The sequence below is a fragment of the Pongo abelii genome, chromosome 8 (genome assembly GCF_028885655.2).
Source record: "Pongo abelii isolate AG06213 chromosome 8, NHGRI_mPonAbe1-v2.0_pri, whole genome shotgun sequence".
Taxonomy (NCBI): Eukaryota; Metazoa; Chordata; class Mammalia; order Primates; family Hominidae; genus Pongo; species Pongo abelii.
In genome coordinates, this window is record NC_071993.2 from 129,198,999 (window position 1) to 129,215,587 (window position 16,589).

Genomic DNA, 16,589 nt, shown 5'->3' on the forward strand with positions numbered 1-16,589 from the left:
CACCTGCCTCAGCCTCCCAAGGTGCTGGGATTACAGGTGTGAGCTACTGCACCCGGCCTACCTTATTTTTTAAACAGCTGCAAACGAGCCCATCCTATGGCTGTGCCTTAATTTGATGAACTGTCCTCTACTGTTGCGCATTTTGGTTGCTTCCAGATTTTTTGCTATCGTGATTCCAGTTGTGATCAGCATATTTGCCCATGCCCTTAATTATCTCCTTAAAATGAATTCTAGGAAGAACCATGGCTGTGTCAAAGGAAACAAAGTCTTTTATGGTTTTCAATGTGTGTTGCCAAAACTTTGGAGCTCTGTTTTTCCACTCAGATTTTATGACTTTAGAAAGTGCCTATTGCCTGTAGTTTAGGATTCTACACATTGTGATTCATCAAGACACCCAGCCAGAGCTCCTGCCATCCTCCCTCTTCTGGGCTTACTGCTTCTTCCGTTTCTCTTTGCAGCGATCTCTATCTCTGACTCCTTGGGTGTGGTCACAGGGCTTCAGGATCTTGTTCTGGGGGAACTGGAACGGTGGGTGGGAACATGGAGAATGGAGAATAAGCAGTAAAGTGTGGGTGCACACATGTGCTAGTCCAATCGTATTGAGAGGATAGTTTTAGGAAATTTACCCTGGACCTCCCCACTCTCATCTCAATGCCAAAGGCACTTTATGGCTGAACATTGGGTTGCAGCTTCAGGCTGATTCTTCTGCCTAGGATCAAGTCCCACTTCTTTGACCTGGCCTTATGATCTGGCTCCCGTCCACCTCTCCTCTCATGGTCCCCGCCTTTTTGTTTTTTTGAGACGGAGTCTCCCTCTGTCGCCCAGGCTGGAGTGCAGTGGCGCAATCTCAGCTCACTGCAATCTCCGCCTCTCAGGTTCAAGTGAATTTTGTGCCTCAGCCTCCTGTAGCTGGGATTACAGGCACCACACCACCATGCACAGCTAATTTCTGTATTTTTAGTAGAGACGGGTTTTCACCATGTTGGCCAGGCTGGTCTTGAACTCCTGACCTCAAGTGATCTACCCACCTCGGCCTCCCAAAGTGCTGAGATTACAGGTGTGAGCCACTGTGCCCAGCCAGACTCCCCCTTCTTCATCTATACTCTAGTTGGCAGTGACTTTTTGCAGGTCCTCTAGAATACCAAGCTCCTTCCTGATTCAGGGTTTTTAAATATGTGGCTCCCTGAACGGGGGGTAGGGCTGAGGGTGGGGGTATACTCTTCCTTTTTTAAGCTTTAAAATTTTTTCTAGAGACAGGGTCACCCTATGTTTCCCAGGCTGGTCTTCAACTCCTGGCCTCAACTGATCCTCCAGCCTCAGCCTCCCCAAAGTGTTGGGATTACAGGCATAAGCTACCGTGCCCAGCCCCTCTTGCTTCCTCTTCCTCTTCAGCCTGTGGGACAAAGCCAAGTGTGGAGATAAGAGCGTGAATCCTGGGGTCAGGCTTGGGTTTGTATCCTGGTTCTGCCACTTACCTGCTGTGCAACCTTGGACAAGCTGCTCAGCCTCTCTGTGCCTTAGTTTTTACATCTGTAAAGTGTGTTTAATAATAGTATCCACCTCATAAAGGTTGTTGTGAGGATCAAATACAATGCTATCTATACACACTTAGAACAGTTCCTGCCATGTATACGTAGTAAACATTGGGAAACATTTGTTGTTGACTGAGCTGGCCTCAGCATGCTCACCACACCACAGAGTTTTCCACAACTCCCATTGTGGGCCAGGAGTTCTCAGTTTGTGTTCTCATGACCATCTGCACCTTCCTTCTTAGCAGTTACTGCAGTTGTTACTAAATAAATAAACATTAAAAAAAAAATGTCGGGGCCGGTCAAGGTGGCCCACGCCTATAATCCCAGCATTTGGGGAGGCTGAAGTGGGAAGACTGCTTGAGCCTGGGAAGTTGAGGTTTCAGTGAGCTGTCATGGAGCCACTGCATTTCAGTCTGGGCAACAGAGGGAAATCCTTTCTCAAAAAAAAAAAAAAAAAAAAATCCGACTCTCGCCTGAAGCTGTCCCATGAGACGTCCCATGAAGGCAGGGACCGCTGCTCTCTTGTTCACAGCAGAGAATTGGTTTTCAATAAGGATCTGATCAAGGAGTGGAAAGAATGGTCCTGCTACTTATGGCTACAGAGCGGAGTTCATCAGAAAGTCACTCAGGGACCTCCCCGATGAAATAATAGGGTAACTGACTACAAGACGATGGGTGTCCAAGGACTGAGCCTCTTCTAGCTTCCCGAGCCAGCCTGTGCTTGGAGGTTGCAGACTCTTTCAGTCCATAAAGGACCAGCATTGTTTTTAAATTTCTAACTCATCATAGATGAAAACTTTAAAAATATAATTAAATGAATTACTAGAAAAATGAAATAAAACTCAAGGCCGGGGTTTCTCAACCTTGGCACTATTGATGTTCTGGGCCACATAGTCCTTTGTCTTGGGGACTGTTCTGTGTGTGGTAGGATGTTGAACCTGTCCTTTTATTATTAGGTTTAACAGACATGAACGTAGTCTATCAAATTGCTACAAAGAGACCAGGCATGGTGGCTCACGCCTGTAATCCCGGCACTTTGAGAGGCCGAGGCGGGCAGATCACTTGAACCTAGGAGTTCGAGACCAGCCTGGCCAACATGATGAAACCCCAGCTCTACTAGAAATGCAAAAATTAGCCAGGCTTGGTGGTGGGTGCCTGTAATTCCAGCCACTCGGGTGGCTGAGGTACGAGTATTGCTTGAACCCGTGAGGCGGAGGTTGCAATGAGCCGAGATCACATCATTGCACTTCATCCTGGGTGACAGAGCAAGACGGTCTCAAAAAAAAAAAAAAAAAAAAAAGAAAGAAAGAAAGGAAAAAACATCTACAAAGGTTTCTAAACACTTACTTGAGGTTTCTATACTAATCTTGGCATAGACTGGTGACAGACTCTGCTTTGAGCAGCACCAAACTCATCCCTCATAGAAAGGGAAACTGAGCCCTGCTCAGGATCCAGATAGAAATGTGCTGTTAAAACACATTGAAAACTTGTAGGAGGCCAGGCACGGCGGCTCACGCCTGTGATCCCAGCACTTTGGGAGGCCAAGGCACGCAGATCACCTGAAGTCAGGAGTTCGCGACCTGTCTGGCCAACATGGTGAAACCCGATCTCTAGTAAAAATACAGAAAACTTAGCCAGGTGTGGTGGCGGGCACCTGTAATCGCAGCTACTCCCTTGGCCAAGGGAGGAGAATTGCCTGTACCTGGAAGACAGAGGTTGCAGTGAGCGGAGATCGTGCCATTGCACTCCAGCCTGGACAAGAAAAGCGAAATTCCGTCTCAAAACAAAAAACAAAAACTTGTAGGAATGTTTCTGAGTTTAGGTTCTTTCCCTTTTCTCTCCCCAGTTCACCTGTGGCAGATGATGTCATCCAGCCCGCTGCCCCTGCAGACCAGGAAAGCCCATCCTTAGCTGCCTCTGCCTACCACGGTGATGTTGTTGGCCAGGTCTCTACGGATCTGACAGCCCAGAGGTACGGTGGGGGCCCTGGAGCTGGTGATGAGACCTCAGGGCCCAATCCTTGAGGCTGCCTTCCCCCGCTCCTCTCCCTTCCCCTCCCTTCCCCTCCCCTCCCCTCTTCTCTCCTGCAGTTTCACCCCCTCTGCACACACACACACACACAGGGTGTGCACACCTGTCCTGAACAGGTGTGTGCCCGAGTTGGGGCCTCTTCTTATGACCTTAGGAACAATCTGAGATACCAGGAAGACCGTTTCCCCTGACCCGGCCCCCAACACATACAAGGGGCATTTTACAGACTTTTTTCCTATGTGGCCTTCAGGGGTCCCTATTTGAAACAGAAGCCCTCCAGTAGAGAGAACGTGCTACTTCTTTTTCAGGGAACGGTTGAGTTAGCTGCCTTCTGGTCTCCTGGGACAGAGCTGGATTCACTGCTCATTTTCTTTCATTTTTTGGTGGTGGTCAGAGAAGAGGAGGGTCAGCAGCACATGGCAGGGGAGCCAGGGGCCTGGGGTCCCCGCCCCTGCCCTTCTGCCATGTCACCTCCCACCAGCCTCCCTTCTTTTTGCTCTTCACACCCCAGCAACCCCACACTGATCACGGTTCTCCGTCTACACTGTGCTTGGCCTGGATTCAGGCTTCACTGCTCCCTCTGCCTGCAAACTTGGCATTTAACCCGGGCTTTCCCAGAATCAGCTCAGAGTCAGCTCAGATGCCCATATATGCATATATAGGCACACATGTACACGTATGCCTCCACATGTCTCTCCATACACACATATACATGGGTATGTCTACATATGTCTATACACACACACACGTCTGTGTGTGTGTGTCTATGAATACACACGTACACACATTTTAATTTCTGTTTATATCAGTGAAACATCTGCTTTTTGTCCAATATTGCATAGTGCTGGGGAAGCCATAGTGAATAGGCAGATACTGTCCCTTCCCTCCTAGAACTCATGGCCCAGTGGCCCTTCCTCCAAGAAGCCTTCTCCCCAAGCTGAGAGAAACCTGCATCTGAATTCCTGCAGTCGCCCGTTGTGTCCCTATGTCTCTGCCCTCCACAGATCCTTGTAAATGACCCGTATCTAATTCCATCTCCTTTACTAGACTGGGAACTCCTCGAGGGAGGAACTGGTCATCCGTAATCTCTGGAACCACAGTACCCAAGATGGCATTGGGCAGGCCCTGGAGAAATGGTGGTGACTTGAACCAGATGAGGTGGGGACAGGGACCTGGGGGCCGGCCCGTGCTGACCCTCTTCCTTGGGGTGCAGGCGGGCGGCCGACAGCACCCAGACACCTCTTTAAAACTAGGAGGAGGTACCTGGTGGGGGAGAAAGCAGAGGATGGGATAGACAGGCGGGAAGCTGCAGGCCAGAAGCAGATATTCCAGGGCAGCCATGCACTGACGTGGAATTTTAGATGTTCCTTTTATAGGTAGGAGCCAGCCATAGTTCTTTCTTTTTTTTTTTTTTTCCAAGACAGAGTCTCACTCTGTCGCCAAGGCTGGAGTGCAGTGGCACAATCGCTGCTCACCGCAAACTCTGCTTCCTGGGTTCAAGCGATTCTCCTGCCTCAGCCTCCTGAGAAGCTGGAATTACAGGCATGCGCCACCATGCCCGCCTAATTTTTTTGTATTTTTTTTTAGTAGAGACGGGGTTTTGCCATGTTGGCCAGGCTGGTCTTGAACTCTTGACCCTAGGTAATCCGCCGCCTCGGCCTCCCAAAGTGCTGGGATTACAGGCGTGAGCCACCACGCCCGGCCGAGTCAGCCATAGTTTTTACTTTTGTGTGACTTCAACTTCTTAAAGGAAAAACCCTAGCTGTGAACGAAGGCCCCCAACCCTCAAGAAGTATACAGAAGTTTCCAGTGAGAGGTGGGGCACCCCCTTCTTGTCTCTCCTATTCCTCCCCCTCTTTGTCCCATTTGGCTCCCTGACCACCACTGTTTTAGGAAGACCCAGGGGCCGCTGGCTGTAGCCAGTGGGGCACACCCTCCGTTGGCGAAGCCTGGAAGGGAGCCGAGATCACTCTCACCCGATGCTCCCATCTTACAGTCGGGGGATGCGGGGGGCATGAGGAAGCTCTGAGGAGAGGATGGCACTGGACTTGGCTGGATGGCTCTCAGAGAGCTGCAGTCCAGCGGGGGGTGTGATGGGTGCTTCTGAAGGCCCCTCCCATGCCTAAGACTGCGTGTTTTAAGTGACTTGTCCCAGGCCCCATAGTAGGTGAGTGACACATGCTCTTAAGGCTCCTTTTCCCTGGACACCTCTCATGCTCCAGGCACCATGCTGGGTGTGTTTCATCAAGTGTCTCCGTAAATCCTCATGCCAGCTGTAGAAGGTGGGAACTGCCGTCATGGCTGCCATTTCACAGTTGAGCAGACTGGGGTTCAGGGACGTTCACATGCTCCAGTGCACATAGCTAGTAAGTGGCAGAGCTGGGACTGCAGCAGCTCTGGCCCAGCTGCCCACCTGTGTTCTGAAACCTCCACTGGCCGAGCTGTGGGAGAGCTAGGCTTCCTCGAGACACCGTGTCCTGGGGCCCCGCCTGTATCCGTGGTCTCTCTCTAGTCCAAGGAAGGTAGTGCATAAGGTAATGCAGCTGTGTTACCTATAACCCTGACCAAGAGTGACCACAGAATACAGGAAGGGACCAGTGGCTAAGCAGAGGTGTCAGTGCTGAGAACTCGGCCAGTTTCATGGCTTTATCTCCTCATGGAAAGACTCAGAACTCTGGGCAGAATGGAGGCGTGATTAAAACCTGGGGGAGTATTTGACTTAAGGAATGAGCAATTTGGGTGCCTTGTTGGTGTTACTGAAGATTTTTCCGGAGTCGTGTTGTCTCGTCATTTTTACTGGATTGGTGGAAAAGAGATAACTCTGTTAATACCAAGGATTGGTCTGACTTTGGTCACCAGGTGCCTCTGTAAAATACAGTCGATCCTTGTTGGCAGATTGCATATTTGTGAATTTACCTTCTCACTAAAATGTATTGATTACCCCAGAGTTGATATCTGTGGTCCTTTCTCAGTCATTTGCAGACATGTGCAGAGCTGCCCAGCACACACGTTCTCAGCTAAGGTTGAACGAGGCAACGCCGTGCCTTCTTGTTGTGGTTCTGGCACTGTAAACAAGTGTCCTTGTGTGGCATATTTAGTTCAATTGTTGTGCTTTTCCTTGGTGAGCACATTGTTTCAAATGAGCCCTAAGCATGATGCTGAAGTGCCCTCCTAAGTGCAACAACAGGCCTTGGGCGAAAAGTTGTGCTTTAGAGAAGCTTCGTCCTGGCATGAGGGGTAGTGCTTGTGGCTGTGAATTCAATGAAGCAAAATTACCTATTAAATAAGGCTTCTTTAAACAGAAGCACACATGGAACAAGGTTATGTTTTGGTTGATTGGCTGATGAAAAGGTTGTGCCTAGAAACTCCAGGAAGCTACCCCTGTATTTCCTTTAGATGCAATAATTCAGTGTTTCCTAATTCAGGGTTCATGGCGACTTGATAGAATATTACTGTGAATAGCAAGAATCAACAGCGCTTCACCTTGCCCGTCTGCTGGAGAAACTAAGCAGGGCGTTCTAGTGTGCAGTGGCGATTGAACCGCAGCAGTGGCCCCGCCACCCCATCCACCTGCAATCCCTCCACACTTTCTGCTTCCCATAAGGAGAGAGGCAGAGGGTGGGATGCGGAAGGAGGGGAGGGACGAACATGGGGCAGGGGGCAGGCTGTAAAAGTCCTCAGGAGAGGTGTGCCTTTTCAGTAGTTTAAATTTAAAAATTAAATTGAAATGAGTGAGTGAGAGTGTGTGTGTGTGTGTGTGTGTGTGTGTGTGTGTGTACACATATATATTTTAGATGTAGTCTTGCTCTGTCGCCCAGGCTGGAGTGCAGGGGCACAGTCTGGGCTCACTGCAAACTCAGCCCCCTGGGGCTCAAGTGATTGTTCTGCCACAGCCTCCTGAGTAGCTGGGATTACAAGCGTGCGCCACCATGTCTGGCTAATTTTTGTATTTTTAGTATAGATGGTGTTTTGCCATGATGGCCAGACTAGTCTCGAACTCCTGACCTCAGGTGATCTGCCTGCCTTGGCTTCCCAAAGTGCTGGGATTACAGGCGTGAGCCACTGCACCTGGCAGAATTTTTTTTAATTAATAAAAAAAAAGTAGGGCTGGAGCATTTGCTTTCAGCCAGCTGAGAGAAAAACAGAGAGCAAGCCTCACTCCTCCTTCCCTGTTGCCTGCTAATTCTTTGGTGCCCTGCCCTCTCGTTTCAAGAGCTCTTTTTTTTTTTTTCTGAGTAGCAGAAAAAGGAGAAGGCACCTCTATCTCTAAGGTATTTCTCAAATAAAATGAAAGGGATTTCGATGCACCATTTCTCTATTGTTAATGCCACTGGAGGGCATCCAAATTTGCTTCTTTCCTTCTTTCCTCAGGGAAGAGCTGTGAAGCTGCTTCGGGGGTTGAGCTAACCCTGGATGACAGAGAAAGCTGGGCCCAGATCTTCTAGAACTTTCTACACATGACTACATTGCCTATGGCCACTTGTACTCTCATCTGTTCAGTATTTTCATTTAAAAAAAAAAAAAAAAGCAGAATGAGCCTGGGTAACCCTGCCTCTACAAAAATTAGCCAGGTGTGGTGGTGCATGCCTGTAGTCCCAACTACTCAGGAGGCTGGGGTGGGAGGATTGCTTGAGCCCAGGAGGTGGAGGTTGTAGTGAGCTGAGACCAGGCTGAGAGCCTGGTTGACAAGTGAGGCCCATCTAAAAAAAAGCAGAATGGTTTTTTCAATGAAACCTTCCAGCTGCTGTACCACTATGTATTAAGCAGTGAAATGGGACACATCCAAGAGCCTTCTGTGTTTTTCCCACAGTCAAGAATCCACGCAGAGAGGTCCCCTAAGAACTTGAGGACTCCCATCCACACAGTTGAAAAATTACTCACCGGACTGGTGTCTGTGGGTGAGACTTCAGTGTGCGTCAGAATCACCTGCTGACAACCTAGATTGCTGCCCCCTTCCCAGAGTCTGATTGAGGGGGGTGCTGGGAGGGGCCCACACCTGCGTTTCCAGTCCTTGGAGGACCACCAGGTGAAGGCAGTGTTGTCCAGGCGCTTGCTTTTCTCCTCACCTGTGAACAGGTTTGAGCAGCTCATCACAGCTCCTCAGGAAGGGGGACACCAGGCCCAGCAGCCGGCGGCTGAAGTTTCTGATCTCTGACTTTGGACAGAAGGAGGTGGGGTAGCCCCTGCTGAGTGTCGTAGCCTCACCAGCGAGTTTCCAGATTCAGAAGCAGAGTTTAAAATGGTCAGAAGTTGAAAGGCCAGGGAATTCATATTGACTACAGCTTTTATTTCTTCTCTTGCTTCCAAATCATGTAGTTTATTTTATTTTTTTTTCTGACTGCACAATAAGATTTTTTGTCTTCCCTCTGTGGGTATGCATAAGTGAGTTCAACCACCCCACAAAGGTTAGTTGAACCTTTATTTAAGCAGGTGCCTTATTAAAAACTGAATGATAGGTTGAGCATGGTGGCTTATGCCTGTAATCCCAACGCTTCGAGAGGCCAAGGCAGGGATCACCTGAGGTCGGGAGTTTGAGACCAGCCTGACCAACATGGCAAAATCTTGTCTCTACTAAAAATATAAAAAAATTAGCTGGGCGTGGTGGTGGGTATCTGTAATCCCAGCTACTCGGGGGCTGAGGCAGGAGAATCGCTTGAACCTGGGAGGCGGAAGTTGCAGTGAGCCGAGATCGTGCCATTGCACTCCAGCCTGGGCAACAAGAATGAAACTCAGTCTCAAAAAATAAACAAACAAACAAAAACTGAATGATAAAGTGGAGAAATTATTTTTAATTTAGAAAATGGATCTCCCAAAAGTCTTCTCTGAATAACAGAATTCCTTTGTACCCTTTAGAAGGTACTTTGACATTCATGAATCAAATTTGTGAAGCCAGCACCTGGCATGCTGAGTAAATTGGGGTGCACCTTTACATTTCTTCAGAGCCTTTGAGGTTCCAGTGTCTGGCTGGCTGCTGTTGGGTTGAACCACATGAACTGCCACATTGGCAAGTGTCAAATATTGAGAATTTCATATGGTTCACACTAACACAAGATTCTGTTCTTGTTTTGGTTTTTCATGCTTCTTGAGCTGCTTTATCTGTATAGGCAGATTTTGACTTTCTGAATAAATAATCTTGGATATCCAAGATCAGTCTCCTTTTATCCCTTGTGTCTCCACCCCTGTAGCCTCTGTAAACCAGGACTCATCCCCAGAGAGCTCAGGACATAAGGAAATCTTGCCCCTGGGCCCGCAGAGCTGCTGGTGATGACCAGGCGTGGGGATTCATAACTTGGACGATCCAAGCCAGACCAAAGCCTCGCCTATGGTTTTGGGATGGTGTTTATCACTTTTCCCTTGGTGAATATTTTCCTTCCAGCTTAAGTTTTGTTTGTGCCAAGTTTGAAAATAACATCCCTCCTCTGAGCACGGGCTCACTCTGTGAAGGTAAAGTGGATAGACGTGTGCCAGGGAAGAGCTGACCAGCCAGTTCAGGGTTAACTGCGCAGGAGCCCAGCGCCCGCTGGAAATCTGCAGATCAGCTTGTTTGGGGCTGCTCACGCTCTCACGTGAACTGGCTGGTGCTCGAATGCCGGTGGATCTCACCAGCGACCAGAAATATCTGGATGTGCCTGCCTCGGAGCTTCCAGCCAATTCACAAGCACCTCTCAGCACCTTCTGATTTTGGCTTTGGGGCTTTTCAGTGGCTGCCTCTGAGAGATGCCTGTTCTGTCTCCCATTGCTGAGTCTCATTTTATCAAGTCCCAGGCCTCCGTGGGACTGGCTGTCCAGCATTTGTATCAACCAAGCCTGGCTCTCCAAACCCACAATTTCACAGCACTTTCCTTTTTGCACTTTGCATCTCACCTTCAGCATGACCTGAGTCTTCGGCCTTAACGCTTGCCCTATTATGTGATCATGTGCACTTGGGAATTCGGGAAGAAAAAAATCAAGAGGCCTGGGAGGAAGGGCTGTTGTGCTAAATGCCTTCCAGATGGTGAAGTGAAATGGAAGATAAGATGCTGTCGCCCATCTGGCCAACAAGACTGATGTGTTCGGCCTGCACCTTGGGGGCTGTTGTCACCCTCCAGTGACAGCCTGGGCCACTCTGGTGTTTGTCCTTGCACAAGGGCTTAATTTGGCAGCTCCAGCCAATCTCTGAAATGAAATTTGCTATCAGTTCAGTGAGGGATCTGCCCAGCAGGACTCAAAAGCCCTGAGCAGGGAATCAAAGGACAACAGCTGCTGATGGTGTCTCACTGCAGCCGGATCTGCAGGGCTGTCGGGCTGAATGTGAGCCCTGGAGCCGTGTGTGTGGCTGGAGACTGCAGCCGAATGGGCAGTGGGACCAGTTGTTGTTTGTGAGGACCTTAGCAAGGTGTTAACTCAGGGACAGCAAACTCTTCAGATCCATCGTCTCTGATCCATTGGTAGTGGTTCTCTAGGGATCTGTGTTGCGATGGATTCTGAGGTCTTGTCCAGCTGGGCTTAGCAGGAAAGAACGCCTTGATCAATAAGTCATGGCTGTCTGCTAAAAGCGTGGTGGTTTATATGCTGTCAGCTCTGTCCTAAACAAAAAGAAATAGCAGGTTGAATTTAAATCAACATATCCTTCCTCTTCCAAAAATATAAACACTCTGCATGAATTTGAATTCAGCTTCTTCGTTATTCCAATAAGGTTTGGAAAACACTGATTAACTCCTTAAATGGAAAAAGGCATCCCAGACGTTTAGCCCCAGGCTAGCTTCCCACAGGAGGAAGACAGCACGATAATTCCAGCAGGTGGAATGAGACACAGAATGTGCGGACCCCATATCAGTGCCCTGCTGTCTCTGGGCTGGGTTTGGCAGCTGTCTGGAGGGTTCTGCAAAGGCCTGGGATTGGTCCTGGGCGTTTGTTCAAGGCCCGGCTTCCTGAGAACAATGTCTTTAAGAGGAGTCACTGCTGGTCACGGGAGGCTTGAACGCAGACGGAAGCTGACGGGTTGTTGGTGAGGAGCTGGCTGCCGGCTGCCCCTACCTGCTTACTCGCTTTGCTTGAGCAACGTTGCCCTCTGGCAGCTCAGGGGGAGTTCAAGGGACCTTGACTAGGCTCCTGGAGGACCAGCTTCCGAATGCTGTGGAAAATCAGGGAGGGCTTTAGTCAGTGGAAGGACCTGATCAGAACTTGAGTCGGGTCATTCTGGTGGCTGTGGGGCCTTGGATCCGAGGGGACAAAATGGAAAGCAGGCACAGCCGGATAGCCCAGGAGTCCTGCTCAGAGAGGGCAGATTCCAGAAGGAGAAGGAGGTGACTCAGCATGAAGGAGTGATGAGGGGATAAGAGAACTGGAAGTCAGTGCCAGGGCCTGGCGGGCTGATGGTGCCACTACCATGCTGGGAAAATTGGGGGAGGAGGAGGGGGGTCACGAGGGAAGAGGAGAAGTTCTGTTGGGCCCAGGAGGAGTCTGTGGGGGCCCATGTGTTAGCGCTTGGACTTGGATGGTGAGTCACTGGAGTGTTTCCTGGTGGGAGCCTGACCTCCTCGGCCCCTGGGTATGAGCCAACAGGCGGTGTAAGGAGGGGGGCGCCTTTCTTAAATGAGCTGTTGAGTCACACTTGTTTGATGCCTTTGGCTAATGGGACCCAGCCAGCGCAGGAAGGGTGTGGCCATGGCAGTTGGGACCAACAGAAGGAAGGGAGGAGGGAGCAGCCAGGTGGCCCCTCAGGAACAGGAGCAGCTGTGGGTGTTAAGGGCAGGCGGGGGAGCTTGGTGAGTGAGCCTTGGTTGTTCTGCCCCAGGGTGTTCTCAGAGATGGGGCAGGTGTAGCCTTGGGCATCTGCATCAGATCCCAAGGCTGTCAGCTGTCACAGAGCTGGCTTTGCTGTGATTAGCAGCGGGCCACAGATCTAAGGTAGCATCTCTCCCCACCTGCCACTGTTTTCTAAGACAGAGATCCTTCCTTGCAGTTTGATAAACAGTACCCTTAAATCACAGAACCACAAACAATACCACCTTTCCACAATTTGCATTAAACTAAGTAAAATCTTGGTGGGGTGTGTGTGGTGAAGGGAAGAGCACACCAGTGTAATTTCTTGAGAAAGCGAAGTTAGACTAGTAGTTTGCGTTTGTAAGTGGTCCATTTGCCGATTATGAGTACACGTCAGCCTCCAAAGTGCAAAATAGCTCTCTTAAGGAGCTTAAACGCCCCTGGTAGTTTGCATTATTCATTTTGAGTCATTCTTTTACAAAATAATTAATTTTAGCCACTGCCCAAATTGTTGCAAATAATAGTTTGACAAAGGAGGCCAGTCACTCCATCTGTAAATCCACTTTGCTGTTTTGCTGGGTTTCCTCCAAGCACTTGTAATTTTTGTTCCCCCATGGATTGGTCTGCTCTGGGCTTTCCTAGGTCGTTATTCCTTGGGCTCTGTTTTTCTCTGTGGAGCCCTGAGGGAGCAGGCAGCGTGGGTTCCAGCCCTGGCTCTGCTCCCACACTTGGTTGCAGCCAGTTGGACACTTGGCGGCGTCCCCTCTGCCGGCTGTGGGCGGCCTGGCCCAGGGTTGGGATCCTGGGGTGGATGTGGCAGATGTGGCCCCTGTCCTCATGGAGCTCTGAGGCCAGGGCGGTGAGGGGCTGGGAAGTGCCTGCTGGACCTGCAGTATCTGCTAAGCTGTGACCAGACTTATGGGCAAGACTGAGTCCTCTGTCCAGTGTGCAGTGTGGGCGCCTATGGCAGCTGCCCTTCAGACCAGGGTGCTAGCCTCTCAGGTGGACCTCGAGAAGATGGAGTGAGTAGACATAGCAGCCCAGAGGCCCACACACCCTGGACTCCTGCAGTCTGGGAACTCCCTGGAGGTGTTTACCCGCAGAGGAAAGCAGTGATCCCTCGCTGCAAGGGCTGTGACGCCACAAACCCCAGCTACCACCTCAGGCTGGGTTTCAGGCCTTCTGTGCTGAGTCTTGTATTCCAGCCTGGCTACCCCAAGACACCTTCAGCCTGGCCAGTCCCGCTGTGGACTGGAGCAGGGATGGCTGGAGAGGCTGGGAGGGCACCACCCTGAAAGCTGTTCCCAGGCTTTAGTCTGTGGAGGCCATTGCTAGCCTTGCTTTTTGCCAGCGGGGAAAATCAGAAACTCTTCTGCACTGCAAGCCTGCGCCTTTTGACTTTTGTGGGGAGTGGTCCCCAGTGCTATCCCCAGAGGCCCCGTACATTGTGGTTCCCCGGCTGTCCAGCAGGGGGCACTCGTTCCCTACCCGAGGGCCACACTCCGGCTCTGAAACTCATTCCTCCCCCGGGACACGGGTGGCCACTCATTCCTCCCCCAGGACACGGGTGGCCCAACTGGTCCTGGGGCAGGTTCCCAAATTACCCATCAGCCTTTTCCCCTGAATTTTTCTCAGCCTTGGGATTTGCGGGCAAAGTCTGGGGAATTTGTAAAGTTGTATTTTAGTTCTCACCTCATAGAGTTTCATTGCCTATCAAAAACGAATAGAAATCATCATTAAAAAAATCTTCTCCTCTAAACAAAAATCAAACGAGAAAACTCACATAGCGTGTCCCGGACACCTGAGCCGCCTCTGTTAAAAAAATCCCTGTTCTACGGGAGCCTAAGGAGGGAGGAGCTTAAGGGCCTGGCCTGGGAGCCTCTTCGTTGCAGCCACAGGCCCTGCTGTGCAGAAGTGGAGGCCTGAGTGGGGAAGCCGGGGAGCCGAGTGCTGGGGTTTAAAGAGTCCATTCCATGTGTGGGCGGGTGGGTTGGGTGGGGTGAATGGGGCCTGATGAATGTGCCATTAATGAGCCCAGCCCCATGTGGAATAATTCCCTCGTTGTGTCCCCAGCATCTCCCCAGCTGCTGCCCGTGCGGGTCTCGCTCCCTCGGCTGCAGAACACATAGCTTCGCCTTCTGCCCTAGCTGGTGACGGAGTAGAAGCTTCCACTCCCTCCTGCCCAGATCCGGCCAAGGACCTCAGCAGGTATTGTGCAAGCCCCCCTCCGCAGCACCTGCCCCTGGAGAGCAGGGGCCTGGTGGTCTATGCCCCCTAGGTCTTGGGGTGAGCCGCATTTAGGATGGTAACAAGGCGGTGACCGTTTGGCCCTGTGAGACCATGTCTCTGACCCTTTGGGCCATAGCCGATCTCAGGTTTACCCTTGCCCAGCTGCTCCTCATGTCACAGTGGGAAGCATGGTGTGAGCGAGTGCGTTAGGGTTCTGCAGAGAAACAGAGCCAATAGGATGGATGGATAGATGGATGGATGATCTATATGTGTATGTATTTATATGTATATGTATATGCAGAGAGAAGGATTTATTTTAAGGGATTGGCTCATGTGATTGTGGGGGCTAGCAATTCTGAAATAATGCAGGGTAGGCTGGCAGGCTGGAGAGTAGGGAAGAGTTGATGTAGCAGAGCCCCAAGGCCATCTGCTGGCAGAATTCCCTTTTCCTTGGGGGAGGTCAGTCCTTTTCCTTTAAGGCCTTCAACTGCTGGGTTGAGGTCCACCCACATTATAGGAGGTAATCAGCTTTACTCAAAATCTACTGATTTCAATATTAATCTCATCTAAAAAATATCTCCACAGTGAAATTGAGACAGGTTGGATCAAATATCAGGGTTCAATGGGCCAGCCAAGTTGACACATAAAGTTAATGATTAGAGCAAGTATTTGGAACTCCTGTTTCCATGCAAGCAGTTGGTTTTGATTATAAATCATTAAAGCCTCCTAAAGAGCATTCTTGGACAGTATTTTGTAGAGAGCCAAATGCATCTGGGTGTGCTGAGAATGGCAGGCCTCGGTCCTCAGGGAGCTCCTGCTGGCTGGGAAGCACACAGTGCTGAAAGCTAAGCCATGGTAGAGGGCAAGAATATAAGGGGTGCCCAAAGCGTAGACAACCAGCTGCCAAACCAGAGTGTCCGGAAGTAGTAGAGAAATCAGAGGAAGGGAACATCACCACATGCAGATGATATTCTAGAATACCGGGTAATAGTAGGGTGGGCCCAGAGCTGGACCAGAGTCAGCCTTATCTGGATGATGCCACCCAGACCATTAAACTCTTCTCTGTCCTGTATCTCCTGGCATCTCCCTGTAGCTCTGTTAGTCCTGAGTCCCAGAGGGACTTTCCATCCTTCAGATTGTTGTTGGCAGAGCAGGAACGTTTGTTTCACCCCTCTTGGATCCACCGCAGTGCCTGGTCTGCCATAATTCTTGGCCCAAGGACAGGGAAATATATGGGAGGTCTGCTTTTCTGCTGGTGAGATAGCACAAGCGGAGGTTGGGGAGCAGGAACATCCCCAGGTGTTTGGGGAAACACGCTTGGTTTGCCTTAGACGTAGTAGGTGCACAACCAAAATGTGTTGGAGAAAGAAATACAATTACTCTTCTCAAATATTCTGCCCTTCAGTTTCTTATAAAGGCAAACATAAATCCACCATATGATCCAGCAATCCCACTTTTAGATATTTATCTATGAACAATGAAAATATATGTCTACCTAAAAACTTGTATGCATATATTCTTCATAATTGCCCCAAATTTGAAACAACCCAGATATCTATCCACTAGTGAAAGGATCAACAAATTGTGGTATATCTATGCCAAGGAATATTACTCACCCATAAAAAGGAACAAGCTATTGATTCATGCAACTAAATTGATGAATCTCAAATGCATTAGGCTAAGTGAGAAAGGCTGGACTCAAAAGACTACATTCTACATGATTCAGTCTAGATGAGATTCTGGAAAAGGAAAAATAATAAGGAATGGAAAACAGATCAGTGGGCACCGGGGGCTGGGATTTGTATTGACTACAAATGGGCATGAAGAGATCTTTGTGGGGGTGATGGAAATGTTCTGTAAAATTTGTGGAACTATATACCTAAAAAGAGTGAATTTTACTATTTTTTGGTATGTAAGTTATACCTCATTTTTTTTTAAAAAAAGAATTTACCCAAGGGCTAGAGTAGATTTTTGATGAAATCTAAAATAAAAATTTCAACCTCCAGACCTTTTGCTGATGCAGTCTTAGGGTCAGAGAGCATCTCTGGTGCC

General features: G+C 49.6%; 1 protein-coding gene across 10 annotated transcripts in view; it reads left to right on the forward strand.

Annotated features, from left to right (window-relative positions):
* TACC2 (transforming acidic coiled-coil containing protein 2) overlaps positions 1 to 16,589 on the forward strand; it is a 229,954-nt gene that overhangs the window by 106,941 nt on the left and 106,424 nt on the right. For 6 of the 10 annotated variants that reach the window (XM_054522968.2, XM_054522970.2, XM_054522977.2 and 3 more), the window contains exons 5-6: positions 3,379 to 3,504; positions 14,382 to 14,516. In XM_054522968.2, coding sequence (XP_054378943.2) covers positions 3,379 to 3,504; positions 14,382 to 14,516 — 261 coding nt within the window. Of the gene's footprint in view, positions 1 to 3,378; positions 3,505 to 8,113; positions 11,551 to 14,381; positions 14,517 to 16,589 lie in introns of those variants that run through there. The other 4 variants (XM_054522973.2, XM_054522974.2, XM_054522976.2 and 1 more) reach the window with 2 other exon arrangements.